The sequence below is a fragment of the Bos grunniens genome, chromosome X (assembly GCF_055505025.1).
Source record: "Bos grunniens cultivar Pamir isolate PY7600 chromosome X, Bosgru_T2T1.0, whole genome shotgun sequence".
Lineage (NCBI taxonomy): Eukaryota > Metazoa > Chordata > Mammalia > Artiodactyla > Bovidae > Bos > Bos grunniens.
In genome coordinates, this window is record NC_141194.1 from 97,760,044 (window position 1) to 97,777,914 (window position 17,871).

Sequence of the window (17,871 nt, forward strand, 5' to 3'; positions counted from 1 at the left end):
AAGATTATACTTTTAACTGAAACTTTCTTTCAGTATGAACTCCTTCAGCAGCCTAGGGAAACAAATTCATTTGGCTCTATTTTGAGAAAAGGGTCCTGGAATATTCGCTCAATCAGTGCCTAGGATTGCCATGCCCCAATTAGGGCAAAGAAGCATACATGTGTACCTACCCTTCATCTATGATGGGACTTCCTTTTGAATCAGATTATTTCAAAAACATTGCAAAAAGTACAAATATGACATTCTAATTACATAAAATGGGTTATATAGTTCAACAGCAATGTGCAGAGAGTATATTTTAAATAAAGTAGGAGTTCGAAACAGAAAACCTAATTATGAAATTCTACTCAGTGCTACAAGTGCCAAAGAAATGGTTTTGCATGGTCATAACTTTATTTTTCTTTCTGTGATTTTACTGATTTCTCCTTGATTAACATGTTTAAACTGAACTCATCCTGACCTTGTCTTGCTCCTGATGTCTCTGGGAGTGCACACATGTGTGCTCAGTCGTGTCTGACTCTTTGTGACCCTATAGACTGTAGCCTGCCAAGCTCCTCTGTCCATGGGATTCTCCAGGCAAGAATACTGGAGTGGGTTGTCATGCCCTCCTCCAGGGGATCTTCCTAACCCAGGGATCAAAGCCACGTCTCCTACACCTCCTGCATCAGCAGGCAGATTCTTTACTTCTAAGCCACCTGGGAAGCCCCTTGATATCTCCATAAAGGCTCAAATCACCACCACTTCAGAGGCTCCCTGTCACTCAAACAGTAAAGAATCTGCCTGCAATGCAGGAGACCAGGGTTCGATCAGTCATTCATGCTTGTAATTTTCAGTTACTATTGATTCACACATCTCCTCTGCCCTTTTTCATCATATGCTGAGGCGGATATATTCTAGTTCCACAATCTCTCTCATCTATCACTTCCATTTAGTTTTAACCAACCATTCTCCAGTTCAGGGTCTTATTACTTAAACTACAGCAACAACTTCTCCTTCTTGATCTCCCTGCCCCAGTCTCTAACCTCTCCAATTTCCCCTGCACCATTAATCTTCCCCAAATGCAGTTTGAATTTTGTCATTCCATTGCTCAAAACTTTCCAGGATTCCTCACTGACTATTAAAGTACCAACTCCTTGGCATGTCCCTCCTAAAATGACCTTAACCTACCTTTCCACGTTTACAATCCCCTGATATGCTTAACCCATGTTTTCAGTCACCTTAACAAAATACCCCCGTAAACAGTGGCCTCTTTGTTTTTCTTCAAATGCTCAAGGCACACTCCTGCTGCAAAGTTGGGGCACTTGATGCTCTCTCTCTTGCCTGTAAATCTCTTCCTTAGATATTTGCACTGGCTCTCCCCAATTTCATTCATGTCTTTGTTCAGATGTCATTTGCTCAGAGAACTCACCTATCTAAAATAGTACATCCCTGATCACACTTGGCTTGCTCACATTGCTTTTTCACCTTCATAGCACTTAACACTACCTGCCATTATATTTGATATGTGTCTTATTGTCTGTCTCCCCATGTAGAAATACAAGCTCCGTGAGGAATTAATCTGTATGGTTCATCATGTGAGCACTTAGAATAATGCCTGGTCCATAATAGGTGGGCAGTAACTTTCTGTCCAAGAAAACAAAGAATCTGTGGCTAGAAACATTAACAAGCTTTTGAATGGAACAGTGCTGAATCAGGGATTTAAATTCAGGTCTTGATGATGCTAAAACAAACACTATCCAAAAAGACACCCCACTGCTTGCCCAAGGCTTTCAACTATTTCTGCCATTAAGTTACTTTATATTTAACATTGTTAGGTCTGGTCATTATAATTCTATTTTCCAATTACCATACATAATCATGTCAATTCTTATCCTTTTTTTTCCCCCACAGAAGAATGGTTCTTTTCCCATCCATGGATAAATTATTCCTGGCTTGCAGTGAAAGCTGTTTTAGTTGATTCCTAAATCTGTTTCAGGCAATGCGTTATTAAATTATAAAAACAATTTATTTTGTTTCAAAAAGTTTGCAACACTTACAATTAGAAGCCATTGAAAAAGTCACTCAGTTCTTTCCATCTCTATCCTATTTTATCCTATTCTCTTTTGCTATTTTAAGATATTGACATGAAAATATTCTATCTTTTCATAGATAATATCTGTAACAAATCTTCAACTATTTTAATAACTCTTTAAAATAATTGTCAATATTATTTTAAGACCACATATGAATTTTAAATTTTTTCAAAGCGCAGCAATAATCTATACCACATAACACATAGCTTTCAATAAACAGGCAAAACATTCTCTTTCTTCCATCCAGTTGAATCCTTCCCATCATTCTTGACCCAGAATAAATCATTCTATTAAATAGCATGAAAACTCAGCCAAAAAAAAAAAAAAAAGGCAGCTCAAAGTCTTCTTTTATTTTACCATGTAATTGTCATGCTTTATGTCTGTCATACCAAGCATTTCATAGAATTTAATACAGTTAACCAAAAAATCTAACTTAGACCTATTTGCAAGATTCTTCGTATGTTAAATACATTAAATATAAACAATAAACTTCAAAACCATCCTGAATCGAATATTATTACTATCCTCATTGTATCAATGGGGAAACTGAGGTGCAGAGACAGTAAATAAATTATTTAAGGTCACATAGTTAGTATATGCGGAGAAGGCAATGGCACCCCACTCCAGTACTCTTGCCTGGAAAATCCCATGGGTGGAAGAGCCTGGTAGGCTGCAGTCCATGGGGTCGCTAAGAGTCGGACACGACTGAGCAACTTCACTTTCACTTTTCACTTCCATGCATTGGAGAAGGAAATGGCAACCCACTCCAGTGTTCTTGCCTGGAGAATCCCAGGGAAGGCTGAGCCTGGTGGGCTGCTGTCTATGGGGTCACACAGAGTCAGACACAACTGAAGCGACTTAGCAGAAGCAGCAGCAGTTAGTATGTAGCAGAGTTGGAATCTGAGCTCAGGTCTATTTGCCTCTGAATCCATGACCTTTACTAAAATTTGAATCCCTTCATAGGGTCTATACCACGGACATAAAAAGACAGACCCACTCTGTAATAGAGAGCATTAATTCAAGGACATACATTATTACTATCTAAAGTAATATAGTAGTATAGAAGAGGCCCTTAAAGAACATACAATGTTACAGAAACTGTAAAATAGAGTAGAAGGTGATTCCAGAAGAGAGTTAAAAATGAAGTGCTATTTAAGTTCAGATAAATTACTAGGAGGAAATCTGGGAATGGGGAAATGGAGATGGGGCGAGGTCAACAGGACAGACTTCAGGGAACAGCTGAGGATGGACAGAATGTTGACAAAGGAAAGAAAACATTCAAAGAAAAGCAAAAAAAAAAAAAAAAAACGGATCCAATGAGTCAAGTCAAAAGCAAGATTGCTTGAGGTTGAGTGGATGGTTATGTTCAGGTAACAGCCGGACGGTAAAGTAAATGTCTAAAAAATAATAGTGAAACTATGTCTGAGATCAGGAAGACCTCAAATGCCTCCAACTGTGCCTCCAATCAACACCAGAGAGATAAAAGGAAGATAGAGTGATGAAGACCTGGTTCATTACATATTCCAGCTTTACAATTTCAGTCTGGCTTCTACATCACTCAGTTTTTGACCAACGTATATGGTCTTTTAGCAACAAAAACACTTAAAGTAGCTATTCTAGGACTTTTTCTCTCTCAAACACTTCTAGCATGTGTGCCTGCCTACTCAGTCGTGTCTGATTTTTTGTGACCCCATGGACTGTAGCCCACCAGGCTCCTCTGTCCATGGGATTCTCCAAGCAAGAATACTGGAGTGGGTTGTCATGCCCTCCTCCAGGGTATCTTCCTGACCCAGGGATTGAACCAGCATCTCCTGCACTGGCAGGTGGGTTCTTTACCAGCTGAGCCACTGGGGAAGCCCTGTTTTAGGTTAATGAGACTGTGAAAAATAAACCCTTTTGAACCTGATTTACACCTGGTGATTTTTAATTTTTTTTTCCTCTCCTTTCTAGTTTCAACAAACAACAACACATCTTCCTCCTGAAGGAACCTTCCCACCTACACTCTAGAATTAATACCCTCATCAATTCTTCTAGAAACCAATGCTTAGAGTTTGTTCCCTGTAATGCAGGATTTGCCTACTCCAATATAAGTAGCAGCTCACAGATAAAACAATGGGTATAAAATCATTTCTACTACAGATCCATCATAACACCCGTCTCATTATGGTGCCTTTTAAAACACACTTGGACAAAACTGTTCACTGACATAAGCAGCCATTTTGCACCCTTTCCTATATTTCATATTTTAGGCCCTATCTTTAATCTGTTTTCCTGTTTATCCTCCCCATTAGACATAGCATTTTGGGAGCACAAGCTATGTTCACTGCAGAAGATGTAAAATTTACATCTTTAATAAAAGTGCTAAATATTATAATATTTACATTATACATTATAATATATATTATAATAGAGCTATATATATGGGGCTATGGAAAGGAAGGAGCTATCTAAGACGCCTTCTCATTTAAAGACTGACAAGAGGCTTAATCTTGATGGATATGTAGGAGCTTGCTTGGCACACTCAAGAAGAGAAAGGCATTTGGGCTCAAAGCAACAGAATGTGCTTGATTTAGAGGAATTAAAGAATAGGATGTTGGGGGAGGAACAAGATGACAGAGGAGTAGGTGGTCATGGAGTACATCACTCTCCACGCATACGTCAGGAATACACCTTCAGACACAGAAGTGCTTGCAGAACACCAGCTGAGAGTGGACAGGAGTACCTGACCACAGGAAAAGAATATATAAAACCACGCAAAACTCAGCAGGATGAAGGAACTAGGGGGAAAACAGAAGTCTTAGTGGGACTGGACCTACCCTTGGTGGGTGGGAGAATTAAAACAGGGGTCCGATCTCCACAATGGGGGCAACTGTCTGAGTTAGAAGAGAAACATTTAAGGCTGAGAGTGAGGCAGCTGATCTCTGGCAGCCTAAATGGAATGAGAATCAGACAGTCCTTGCCACAGCCTTACGTACCCCAGACAAGGATGCAGGTCCCCTAGAAGGTACAGCAGCTGGGAGCTGGAGCATAGGGATTGCAGAGCAATCCCAGGGCAAGGGCTGCAGTTGACTGCTGGGAAAGGGACCGAGGGGATGTAAGGGAAGAGACTGCGGTGGAAAATGCCTGTGGAGGGAAGCCAGGCAGCCATGGAAACCATGAGTCACAAGTAGGGGGTGGAGCCATCACGTTAGCCTCTCTCTTCCAACCAGGCAGCATCTGGCAGCTGAACAATAGCGAGGCTGGCCCATCAAGCGCCTGATATGTGGAACAACACAGAAGGACCTCACCCAGGGTGCCCCTTAAAATGCCTGACGTGCTTAAGTACAGAGTAGGACTCCACCCAGTGTGCAGTAGGTGCCTGATGTGCTGACCTACACAGGAGGACCCAGGCAGGGTGCCCCATTAAGTGCCTGATGCACCAATCTACAGAGTAGGACCCCAGCCAGGGGGGCCTCTCTATGTGCCTGATGTGCTGAACAATAGAGAAGGACCCCAGGCAAGGGAACCCTCTAAGTGCCTGAACCGGTGGAGCTATGGAGGAAGACTAGCCAATGAGGCCTTCTGATTGCCAGTTACCAGAGGCTCAAAAAAAGATTCTGATAGGGCCATAACTCCTGCAGCTGAGGCAGTCTGTGTCCCTGCACACTTGGTCAGGTTATCCCCAACTCAAGCACCTTCACACTCAACCCTCACTGGGGCAAAGCTGCCACAGGCTAAGTCTTGTGTCTATACATGTGGGAATGCTTCGCTAGTGTCCAACTCTATGCGACCCTGTGAACTGTGGCCTGCCAAGCTTCTCTGTCAGTGGGGTTCTCCAGGGAAGAATACTGGAGTATATTGGCCAATATTGGTTGCCACACCCTTGTAGAGCACTATATCTCCTGCTGCCCCAGCTTCCAACTCCTCTGAGTACCTGGTGCTGCCAAAACCCCTGCAACCTAAGCAGCTGTACCACCTCCACACCCACCCCTCACTGGGGCAGACGCAAGTCCTCCAGAACAGTCTGAGGAGCAAACCCCAGTGGACGACCCACATGCACAGGTAGAAATAAAACCACAACTGAAACCCAGGGGCAGTCTGGCTAAGGAAGAAGAGCCAAAACCTTCCCAGTAGCTGTACAAGCTGCAGATTAAATCCACAGGATCAACTAAGCAGACTCTGTATCTATGGTATATATAAAAGGATACTGAGAGCGTCCAAAAAAAAATGCACTAGTTCTGATAGCTGTGGACACTGGGGACACTGGAGGCAAGAACACACAGGAGTAGAACCAGATGAGAATGTAAGCTGCCCACACAGCAGGTCCACAGACCAGCGAAGCGTTGGAGGGCACCCTAGGTAGGAAACGTGGACTGTGACTCCCAGAGAGGGAAAGGTCGCTGACAGCAGTGATTCAAGAAAAATATTTACTATTCTTACATTTTGACTTGGTTCTTTTGGGGTTTTCTTTCTTTTTTTTTTAACCTTTTTCCTCTGTTGTAGTGGTCGATTTTATTAGCACTATGATCTTTTGAGTTTCTTTTCTCAATCACATTTTTCATTGCTGTTATAAAGGTCTGTCTTCACATTGGCCTTTTGCAGTTCTGTGGAGTTTTCCTTTTTCTTCTTCTTCTTTTTTATTTATTTATTTTTTTTTAATTTTAATATTTAAATGTTTTAAACCTATTATTCTTTCTACATTTATTCCTCTGTTTGCTTTTCCTACTGTTCTTTCCTCCTTGCAGATAACCTTTAATAAATACATCTTCTTTATCTACCTCTATTTAACTCTGCATTTCTATTCTTTTCCTTCTTTTTCTCACCATATTTGTTAGTTTTGTTTTCATTGTGATATATTTCCCAGTTGGTATGTTGCTTTAGTTTTGTTTTCCAGTTTGTGCTTTAGTTTTGTTCTTAACTGGTAGATATCATTTTTGGTTTCCTTTGTTCCCTGGGTCAATCCACTGTACTTTATTTTTGTTGGACTGTTTTGATTTTGCATATGGGTATATATGCATATGTGTATATTCCATTATTTTAATCATTATTTGCCTGATTCTATAACTGCCATTTTTATGGAGTTCATCTTTGGTTTCTTGTTGTTGTATATTTGTTTTAATCCCATTTAATTCCGTAACAAACCACCTATGGAATCTCCATTCCTGGCCAGAGATAAAGCCCTGAGCCTTTGGAATGGGAGCACCGACTCCAAGACCCTAGACTACCAAAGAACTCCTAATCCTAGGGAACATCAAATAGTGAGAATGCCCACAAAGACAACCACTTGTATATAAGACCTGGCATTACACAACTGCCAGTAGCACCCTGTGCAGGACACCTCATCCAAACAACAAACAAGTCAAAAATACAAACCCAATCGTCAGCAGACAGGATTGCCACTTCACTCAGCCCTGCTCACCCCAGGAAAAAAAAATCACCACAAATCTCACCCTACTGGAAGCTTACACAAACCACTGGACAAACTTTATGAGGGAAGAAACCAAAAGGAAGAAAGAATTCAACCTTGACGGCTGGGAAAAGGAGACCTCAAACACAGTAAGTTAAAAAAAATAATGAAAAGGTAGAGAAACATTGCACAAATGAAGGAATAAACTAGAAACACACAAGTCCAAATAAATGAGGAGGAAATAGGCAAACTACCCGAAAATGATTTCAGAATAATAATCGCAAAGAAGATCAAAAACCTTGAAAATAGAATGGAGAAAATGCAAGAATCAATTTAAAAAGACCTAGAAGAATTAAAGAATGAACTCACAGAGACAAACAACACAATTACTGAAAATAAAAATACTCTAGAAGGAATCAATGGCAGAATATCTGAAGCAGAAATATAGATCAGTGAACCGGAACATAAAATTCTGGAAATAACTTCTGAAGAGCAGAATAAAGCAAAAACAATGAAAAGAACTGACATAGTCTCAGAGGCCTCTAAGACAATATTAAACATACCAACATTTGAATTATAGGGTTCCCAGAAGAAGAAGAGAAAATGAAAGGGTATGAGAAAATTTTTGAAAAGATTATAGTTAAAATTTTCCCCAACATGGAAAGGGAAATAGTCAATCAAGTTCAAGAGGCACAAAGAGTTCTATACAAGATAAACCAAAGGAGAAACATGCCAAGACACATACTAATCAAACTAACAAAGATTAAGCACAAAGAAAGAATATTAAAATCAGCAAGGGAAAAGCAACAAGTAACATAAAAGGAAACCTCATATGTTTAACAGCTGATCTTTCAGCAGAAACTCTACAGGCCAGAAGGAAATGGCAGGATATATTTAAAGTAATGAAAGGGAAAAATCTACAACTAAGATTACTCTACTGCCAAGGATCTCATTCAAAATTGTGGGGAACTCAAAAGCTTTACAGACAAGCAAAAGTTAAAGAGAATTGAGTAAAACCAAACCACCTTTACCACAAATGTTAAAGGAATTTATATAGTCAGGAAATACAAGAGAAGAAAAAGATCTACAAGAGAAAAGAGAAGAAAAAGATCGCTGGGAGAAATATCAATAATCTCAGATACACAGATGACACCACCCTTATGGCAGAAAGCAAAGAACTAATGAGCCTCTTGATGAATGTGAAAGAGGAGAGTAAAAAGTTGGCTTAAAACTCAACATTCGGAAAACAAAGATGATGGCATCCAGTCCTATCACTTCATGGGAAATAGATGGGGAAACAATGGAAACAGTGACAGATTTTATTTTTGGGGGCTCCAAAATCACTGCAGATGGTGACTGCAGCCATGGAATTAAAAGATGCTTGCTCCTTGGAAGAAAAGCTATGACCAACCTAGACAGCATATTAAAAAGCAGAGACATTACTTTTACAACAAAGTTCGATCTAGTCAAGGCTATGGTTTTTCCAGTAGTCATGCATGGATGTGAGAGTTGGACAATCAAGAAAGCTGCTGCTGCTGCTGCTGCTAAGTCACTTCAGTCGTGTCCAACTCTGTGCGACCCCATAGATGGCAGCCCACCAGGCTCCCCCGTCCCTGGGATTCTCCAGGCAAGAACACTGGAGTGGGTTGCCATTTCCTTCTCCAATGCATGAAAGTGAAAAGTGAAAGTGAAGTCGCTCAGTCATGTCCGACCCTCAGCGACCCCATGGACTGCAGCCTTTCAGGCTCCTCCATCCATGGGATTTTCCAGGCAAGAGTACTGGAGTGGGGTGCCATTGCCTTCTCCGAAAGAAAGCTGAGCACTGAAGAATTCATGTTTTTGAACTGTGGTGTTGGAGAAGACTCTTCAGAGTCCCTTGGACTGCAAGGAGATCCAACCAGTCAATCCTAAAGGAATTCAGTCCTGAATATTCATTGAAATGACTGATGCTGAAGCTGAATCTCCAATACTTTGGCAACCTGAGGCAAAGAACCGACTCATTGGAAAAGACCCAGATGCTGGGAAAGACTGAAGGCGGAAGGAGAAGGGTATGACAGAGAATGAGATGGTTGCATGGCATCACCAATGAGATGGACATCATTTTGAGTAGGCTCCAGTGGTTGGTGATGAACAGGGAGGCCTGGGGTGCTGCAGTCCATGGGGTCGCAAAGAGTCGGACACAACTGAGCAACTGAACTGAACTAAACTGAGACAATTAAGAAAATGGCAATAGGAACACACATATCAATAATTTCTTTAAATGTAAATGGATTAAATGCTCCAAACAAAAGATACAGACTGGCTGAATGGATACAAAAACAAGACCTATATATATGCTGTCTACAAGAAATCTACTTCAGACCTAAAGACACATATAGACAGAAAGTGAGAGGATCGAAAAATATATTCCATGCAAATGGAAAGCAAAAGAAAGCTGGAGTAGCAATCCTCATGTCAGATAAAATAGACCTTAAAATGAAGAAGATTACAAGAGATAAGGAGGGACAGTACTAATGATCAAGGGATCAATCCAATAGGAAGACATAACAACTGCAAATATCTATGCATTCAACATAGGAGCACCTCAATACATAAACAAACACTAACAGACAGAAAAGGAGAAATTGACAGTAACACAATAATGGTAGGAGACTTTAACACCCCACTTACACCAATGGACAGATCATCAAAGCAGAAAATTAACAAGGAAACACAAGTCTTATATGATATATTAGATGAGACAGATCTCATTGATATCTTCAGAACATTCCATCCAAAAGAAGAAGAATACATTTTCTTCTTAAGTGTACATGGAACGTTCTCTAGGACAGACTACATCCTGGGTCATAAAGCAAATCTCAGTAAATTTAAGAAAACTGAAAATCATATCAAGCATCTTTTCTGACCACAATGCTATGAGACTAAATATCAATTACAAAAAAAAAAAAAAAAAAAAAAACACTGTAAAAAACACAAACACATGGAGATTAAACAATATATTTCTAAATAATGAATAGGTTACTAAAGAAATCAAAAGGGAAATCAAAAAATTCCCAGAAAATAAATGACAATGAAGACACAACTCCTCAAAATCTATGGGATACAGCAAAAGCAGTTCTAAGAGCTAAGTTTATAGCAACACAATCCTACCTCAAGAAACAAACAAAAAAAACATTGGACAGACAACCTAATTTTCTGCCTAAAACAACTGGAAAAAGAAGAACCAAAAAATCCCAAAAGTAGTAGAAGGGAAGAAATCATAAAGATCATAGCAGAAATAAATGATAAATGAAAAAAAGAAAAGAAAATTAGTAAAGATTAATAAAACTAAAAGCTGGTTCTTTGAGAAGATAAACAAAATTGACAAACCTTTAGTCACACTTTTTAAGAAAAAAAGAGAGAAGAATCAAATCAGTAAAATTAGAAAATGAAACAGGAGAGGTTACAACAGACAATGCAGAAATACAACAAATTACAAGAGACTATTATGAACAACTAAATGGCAATAAAATGGAAAAAATGAACAGAATCTTAGTAAAGATCATTCTTCCAAGACTGAACCAGGAAGAAATAGAAAGTATGAACAAATCAATTACAAGCACTGAAATCAAAACTGTGCTCAAAAATCTCCCAAAAAACAAAAGCCCAGGGCCAGATGGCTTCATAGGGAAATTCTACCAAACATTTAGAAAAGAGCTAATGACTATCCTTCTAAAATTCTTTCAAAAAAATTGCAGAGGAAGGAACACTTCGAAACTCATTCTGTAAGGCCACCATCACCCTGATGCCAAAACCAGACAAAGACAACACAGAAAAAGAAACCTAAAGGCCAATATTACTGATGAACATAGATGTAAAAATCCTCAACAAAATTCTAGCAAACAGAATTCAACAACACATTAAAAAGCTCATACACTATGATCAAGTTGGGGTTATTCCAGGGATGCAAGGATTCTTCAATATATACAAAGCAATCAATGTGATACATCATGTAAACAAATTGAAAAATAAAAACAATATTATCATCACAATAGATGCAGAAAAAGCCTTTGAGAAAATTCATCACCCACTTATGATTAAAACTTTTCAAAAAATGTGCATAGAAGGAACCTAGCTCAACATAGTAAAGGCCATATATGATAAGCCCACAGGACACATTATTCTCAATGGTAAAAAACTGCCAACACTCCCCCTAAGATCAGGAACAAGACAAAGGTGGCCACTCTCACCACTATTACTCAACATAGTTTTGGAAGTCATAGATACAGCAATCAGAGAAGAAAAGAAATAAAAGTAATCCAGATTGGAAAACAAGAAGTAAAGCTCTCGCTTTTTGCAGATGACATGATACTATACATAGAAAACCCTGAAGATACTATCAGAAAATTATTAGAGCTAATCAGGGAATTTAGCAAAGTCACAGGATACAAAATCAATACACAGAAATCACTGGTGCATTCCTATATACTAACAGTTAAAAATCAAAAAAAGAAATTAAGGAATCAATTCCATTCACCAGTGCAACAAAAAGAATAAAATAACTAGGAATAAACCTACCTAAGAAGACAACACTATACAGAAAATTATAAGACACTCATGAAAGAAACCAAAGATGACATAAACAGATGGAGAGACAGTCCATGTTCCTGGGTAGGAAGAATCAATATTGTGAAAATGACTATACTACCAAATGCAATCTACAGATTCAATGTGATCCCTATCAAATTACCAATGGCATTTTTCACAGAACTAGAACAAAAATTTTCACAATTTATATGGAAACACAAAAGACCCTGAATAGCCAAAGCAGTCTTAAGAAAGAAGAATGAAGCTGGAGGAATCAACCTTCCTGACTTCAGATTATACTACAAAGGTACAGTCATCAAAACAGTATGGTACTGGCACAAAAACAGAAATATAGACCAATGGAATAAGATAGAAAGTCCAGAAATAAACCCACGCACCTATGGGCACCTCATTTTTGACAGAGGAGGAAAGGATATACAATGGGGCAAAGAGAGCCTATTCAATAAGTGGTGCTGGGAAAACTGGACACCTACATGTAAAACAATGAAAGTAGAATACTTCCTAGCACCATACACAAAGACAAACTCAGAATGGATTAAAGACCTAAATGTAAGACAAGAAACTATAAACCCCTTAGAGGAAATCATAGGCAGAACACTCAACATAAATCAAAGCAAGATCCTCTATGACCCACGTCCTAGATTAATGGAAATAAAAACAAAAGTAAACAAGTGGGACCTGATTAAACCTAAAAGCTTTTGCACAGCAAAGGAAACTATAAACAAGGTGAAAAGACAACCCTCGGAATGAGAGAAAATAATAGCAAATGAAACTGACAAAGGATTAATTTCCAAAATATACAATCAACTCATTCAACTCAAAACCAGAAAAACAAACAATCCAATCAAAAAGTGTGAAAAAGACCTAAACAGACATTTCTCCAAAGAAGACATACAGATGGCTAACAAACACATGAAAAGATGCTCAACATCACTTATTATTAGAGAAATGCAAATCAAAACTACAATGAGATATCACCTCCCACCATTCAGAATGGCCATCATCTAAAAGTCTGTAAATGATAAATGCTGGAGAGGGTGCGGAGAAAAAGTAATGCTCTTGCACTGTTGGCGGGAATGTAAATTGATATAGCCACTTTGGAAGATGGTATGGAGATTCCTTAAAAAACTAGGAATAAAACCACCATATGACCCACCAATCCCACTCCTAGACACATATACCCCAATGTTCATTGCAGCACTATTTGCAATAGCTAAAACATGGAAGCAACCTAGATGCCCATCAACCGATGAATGTATAAAGAAATTGTTGTATCTATATACAATGGAATATTACTCAGCCATAAAAAGGAACACGTTTGAGTCAGTTCTAATGAGGTGGATGAACCTAGAGCCTATTACACAGAGTGAAGTAAGTCAGAAAGAGAAAGACAAATATTGTATACTAACACAATATATGGAATCTAGAAAGATGGTACTGAATAATTTATTTGCAGAGCAGCAATGGAGAAACAGACATAGAGAACAGACCTATGGACATGGGGAGAAGGGAGGAGAGGGTGAGATGTATGGATAGAGTAACATGGAAACTTAATATGTAAAATAGCCAATGGGAATTTGCTGTATGTCTCAGGGAACTCAAACAGGGGCTGTGTATCAAACTAGGGGGTGGAATGGGAAGGGAGATTGGAGGACATTTCAAGAGGGAGGGGACATATGTATACCTATGGCTGATTCATGTTGAGGTTTGACAGAAAACAACAAAGTTTTGTAAAGCAATTATCCTTCAATTAAAAAATAAATAAATTTTGAAAATTTTTTTTTTTAAATAGGATGTTAACAAACTGCCGAGTGTTCCCATACAGACAGGGGATAGGTGCATGTAAGTGTGCAGCTGGAGGTGAAATCAGAAAAGGTCACAAAGAGAATAGGGAGCCATCTGAAAATTTGAGGGGGTAGCAGCAGCATTTCTGGTAACCACATACAGCATTCATGGGTGAGTGTGAAAGCAAAGACTAGGAGAGCATTGAGGAGGCTATGACAATCACAGGAGTGTTAGATGATGGCTCTGAAATTAGGGGAGAGAACTGAGAGTTATTTAGGAGAAATAATCAACAGAACTTGATAACTGATTATGGAGAAATTGGTAATCTTGCAGTGGCTTCTGGCACAGGTCATTGGATTGTTTATGTTGTCACAACCAGAAATATAGGCTGGTTCTGGCCCACATTAAAATAAGCTCTAGATTCATTTATTGCCCCAAACTCTGTTATTTAACCCCATCCTTCTACACCTAAGCCTCCAGTTTAATGCAGGGCCTCTTTGACTCTCACATGTCTCCTAGGTAGCCCCCTAAACAAATCTCTATCCCAATCCAGTATTTCTCAGAGTGAGCTCTTTATTCTAACTAATCAGGATGTCCCGTGGTGCTTGATAAAAATGCAGAATTCTTGGCCTTATTCCAGACCCCATGAGGGACAAAATTTGCATTTTGATACTTTCAACTTTGAGTACCATTAGCCTGATCCAGCCTACCTACTACTATCCAATTTATTTTTCTTAAACTCTGCTTTCCTCATGTCACTTGCTTGCTCAAACTGATTTCTAATCTACCTGGACTTTAAGATCTTCTTTTAACTTGATTTTTGAATCTTTCCAATATACATTTTTTGTTCTGTACAAAATCAACCTCATTTCTTCCTTCTCGCCCACCTGCCGTACCCCCTCCCAAATACAATTTGGTTCTCTTTCCAAGCTTTTGCACTGAATATTACTTCCACAATCTGAGAGCTTTTCCATCATTTCCCCTCCCCCATCAAATCCCAACCACCATATCCTGAAAGTCTAGAAATTTGCATGGATTTTTCTCTAATTACTCTAACTCACCTTATGTCTCCTACCTAATACATAATATTGCTATGGCACAATTAGCAGGCACAATTTAAGATTTGATTATTTCAACATATATTATTGCAATGATAAGGTTTTATTCTTATTTTCCAGTCATTAGCGCACCTAGCACAGTTCTTGGTACACAATAAGCACTAAAGAAATATTTGCTGATTTTGGAAATCATTCCAAAAGATGGATGGCATTTTCTCCCCAATGTCACACGAATCTGTTAGGTAGTTAGAATGGGAAACAGGAGTCTAGAATGGCAGTGGCTAAAAGATAAGGAAGGGAAAACCCATGAAAATAGAACAAAGGAAGGTTCGAGGGCCGGAGTGAGGACCTCAGGTAGAACAAACAACACTCCTGGCTAGCCCAATTTACATACGGCAGGCTCAGGGAGAGAAAAAAACATATAGAAAGAGAAGCCCAAGGGTATCTCTCTCTCTCTCTCTCTCTCTCTCTCTCTCTCTCGGTGGATTTTCCTGCTATTTTCTAAATAAAATGGAGCTGTAACACGGAGCTGTAACACTGATTTGTCTAAGAGCTATAACATGGTCTGTCCAAGACCCGAAAGCAGTGACACACCAAGGGCTTTAATGTTCATCACTCCAAATCTTTGTTGTGATGAGACAGAACCAAGGAGCATACACTCGCCTGACAAATCCAAAAAGACAAAAAGAGGACTTCAATATTTAAAAGCAAAACAAATGTAAATATATTCACTATTCTAGATACCTGGTGATGTTAAAGATAATGTTTCCTGGGGCAGGGGGGGGGGTGGGGGGTGGATAAATTGGGAGACTGGGACTGACATACATACACTACAATGGGAGTGTGCATGCTCAGTTGTGTCTGACTCTTTGCAACCCCACGGACTGCAGCCCACCAGACTCCTCTGTCCATAGGATTCTCCAGGCAAGAATACTGGAGTGGATTGCCGTGCCTTCCTTCAGGGGATCTTCATGACTCAGGGATTGAACCCACATCTCCTGCATCTCCTGCATTGGCAGGTGGATTCTTTATCACTGTGCCACCTCAGGAAGCCCATGTACACACTAGTATATATAAAACAGATAGCTTATAAGAACCTGTTGTATAGCACAGGAAACTCTACTCAATACTCTGTAATGGTCTGTATGAGAAAATAATCTGAAAAACAGTGGATATATGTATATGAATAAGTGATTTACTTTTCTGTACATCTGAAACTAACACAACACTGTAAATCCACTAAACTTCAACAGAAATTTTAAAAAAAGATAATGTTTCCTGACCTGTTTTCTAAATACAGACTGCTTAATCATGAAGGCAAGGTCATTACAAATAGCTCTTAATTAAAATACAGGCCACTTTTGGTGTATTGATGTAATAGTGTATCATGTAATTGTGGCACTGCAACGCAGTGTCTCATGTATATAACTTTTAGATCAGCAGTCCCCAACCTTTTTGACACCAGGGACCAATTTCATGGAAAATTATTTTTCCACAGACTGGGGTAGGTGAGGATGAGTTCAGGAATATTCAACCACATTGCATTTATTGTGTACTTTATTGCTAATCTAATGCCATCGCTGATCTGACAGGAAGTACTGGTCTGCGGCCTGGAGGTTGTGGACCCCTGCTTAGATGACAGCAACTAAAAGAACCTTAAAAGATAATGCAAGCCAATCACTTCAATTTATCTACTTAATAACTAAACCTCAGATAAATTATACGACTTGCCCAAAGTCATAAAGCTGATGAGTAGCACCCAGCAAAGATAAGCACCCAGGCCTCCTGACTGAACATCATAGGCTGCTTTCATTACACCATGTGCTCAGAGATACTAAAGTCAAAGTAAGATGCTTCAGTAAGAATTCCTATTAGCATAAATGAAACTTTTAGGAGTCTCTCCCTGCTATCCTGAAAAATTAAGGTAAAACACACCTCAGAATCATAAGGACTGACACAGGCACAGTTCCAAAAAAAAATTTTAAAAAGAAGTAAAACTTTCTAAGACAAAATATACAATCATATTCCAGTTCTAAAGTACTTCCCAAAGCCACAGGAAAAATACTTACATAGTTAAATTCTAATCATGTGATCTTAACATTCATCTTACTACTTTGGTAAAATATACACCAAAAGAAGAACCGAACACATAAAATACTAGAAGCAAAAATCACTCAATCTCCAAAAGCACGAATTCACATCTAAGGGTAAAACACATCTTTGGTACTCACCGTAACTTTACTTCCAACTATCTGCATGCAGAGGTCAACGGAGAGTAGTTATGGTGTAAAAAAAAAAAAACAAACAGCAACAGTATTAATAATCAGAAGCTTTTCACAGAAGTGTTTAGTAAATTAGTAAATAGCACCTCTATGTGTACTTTTAATACTTTAGATCTAGAGGTTAAATACATCAGTAATGATTTCTACCATATTCCAAAAATGTATAAAGTCAGCAGAATAAAGATTCCCAAATAAAATTATTACCATTTGAGGATCTTTTTAAAGTTTTCTGTAATGGGCTTCTCAACTAGTTGTAGTATAAATATCAAGTAATTCAAGATTAAGTGCAATCAGGCATCAGATATTTTATCAGCCCACAACCTCTCAAAAATTATCATGAGAAAACTGAATTTTATTCTAATATTGTTTTTTTTTCTTTCCGTGTTTTAACAGGCATACTATTAAGCTTGAAATTAGGTATTTTAGAATATAAATGTTGTACGTAAAGTCATGTGTTTAAGTTAATAAATAAACTTGAGGTTGAAAATGGGAAATTTTTTATTGTTATGAATTTAAGGTTTAAAATATTGTTTTATATTATACTTGAAAATTACAAAGAAGATAGATTGCTTATGATTCTGGTTTTCTAGGTCATCCTAGCATTTCTATTATAACAACACAGTTTTCTATATAATGTGAAGACAAAGAAGCAGTTTGTATTTAAATATACTTATTCAGAAGGAGGAAATAGTTCAAAAATT

General features: G+C 38.5%; 1 protein-coding gene across 8 annotated transcripts in view; it reads right to left on the minus strand.

Annotated features, from left to right (window-relative positions):
* Window positions 1-17,871, minus strand: part of DIAPH2 (diaphanous related formin 2) — a 1,061,378-nt gene that overhangs the window by 951,563 nt on the left and 91,944 nt on the right. For 6 of the 8 annotated variants that reach the window (XM_086388306.1, XM_086388304.1, XM_086388308.1 and 3 more), the window contains one exon: window positions 17,120-17,140. The exons of the other annotated variants lie outside the window; for them this stretch is intronic. In XM_086388306.1, the coding sequence (XP_086244432.1) occupies window positions 17,120-17,140 (21 nt within the window). The remainder of the gene's footprint in view (window positions 1-17,119; window positions 17,141-17,871) is intronic. 8 annotated transcript variants of the gene reach the window in all.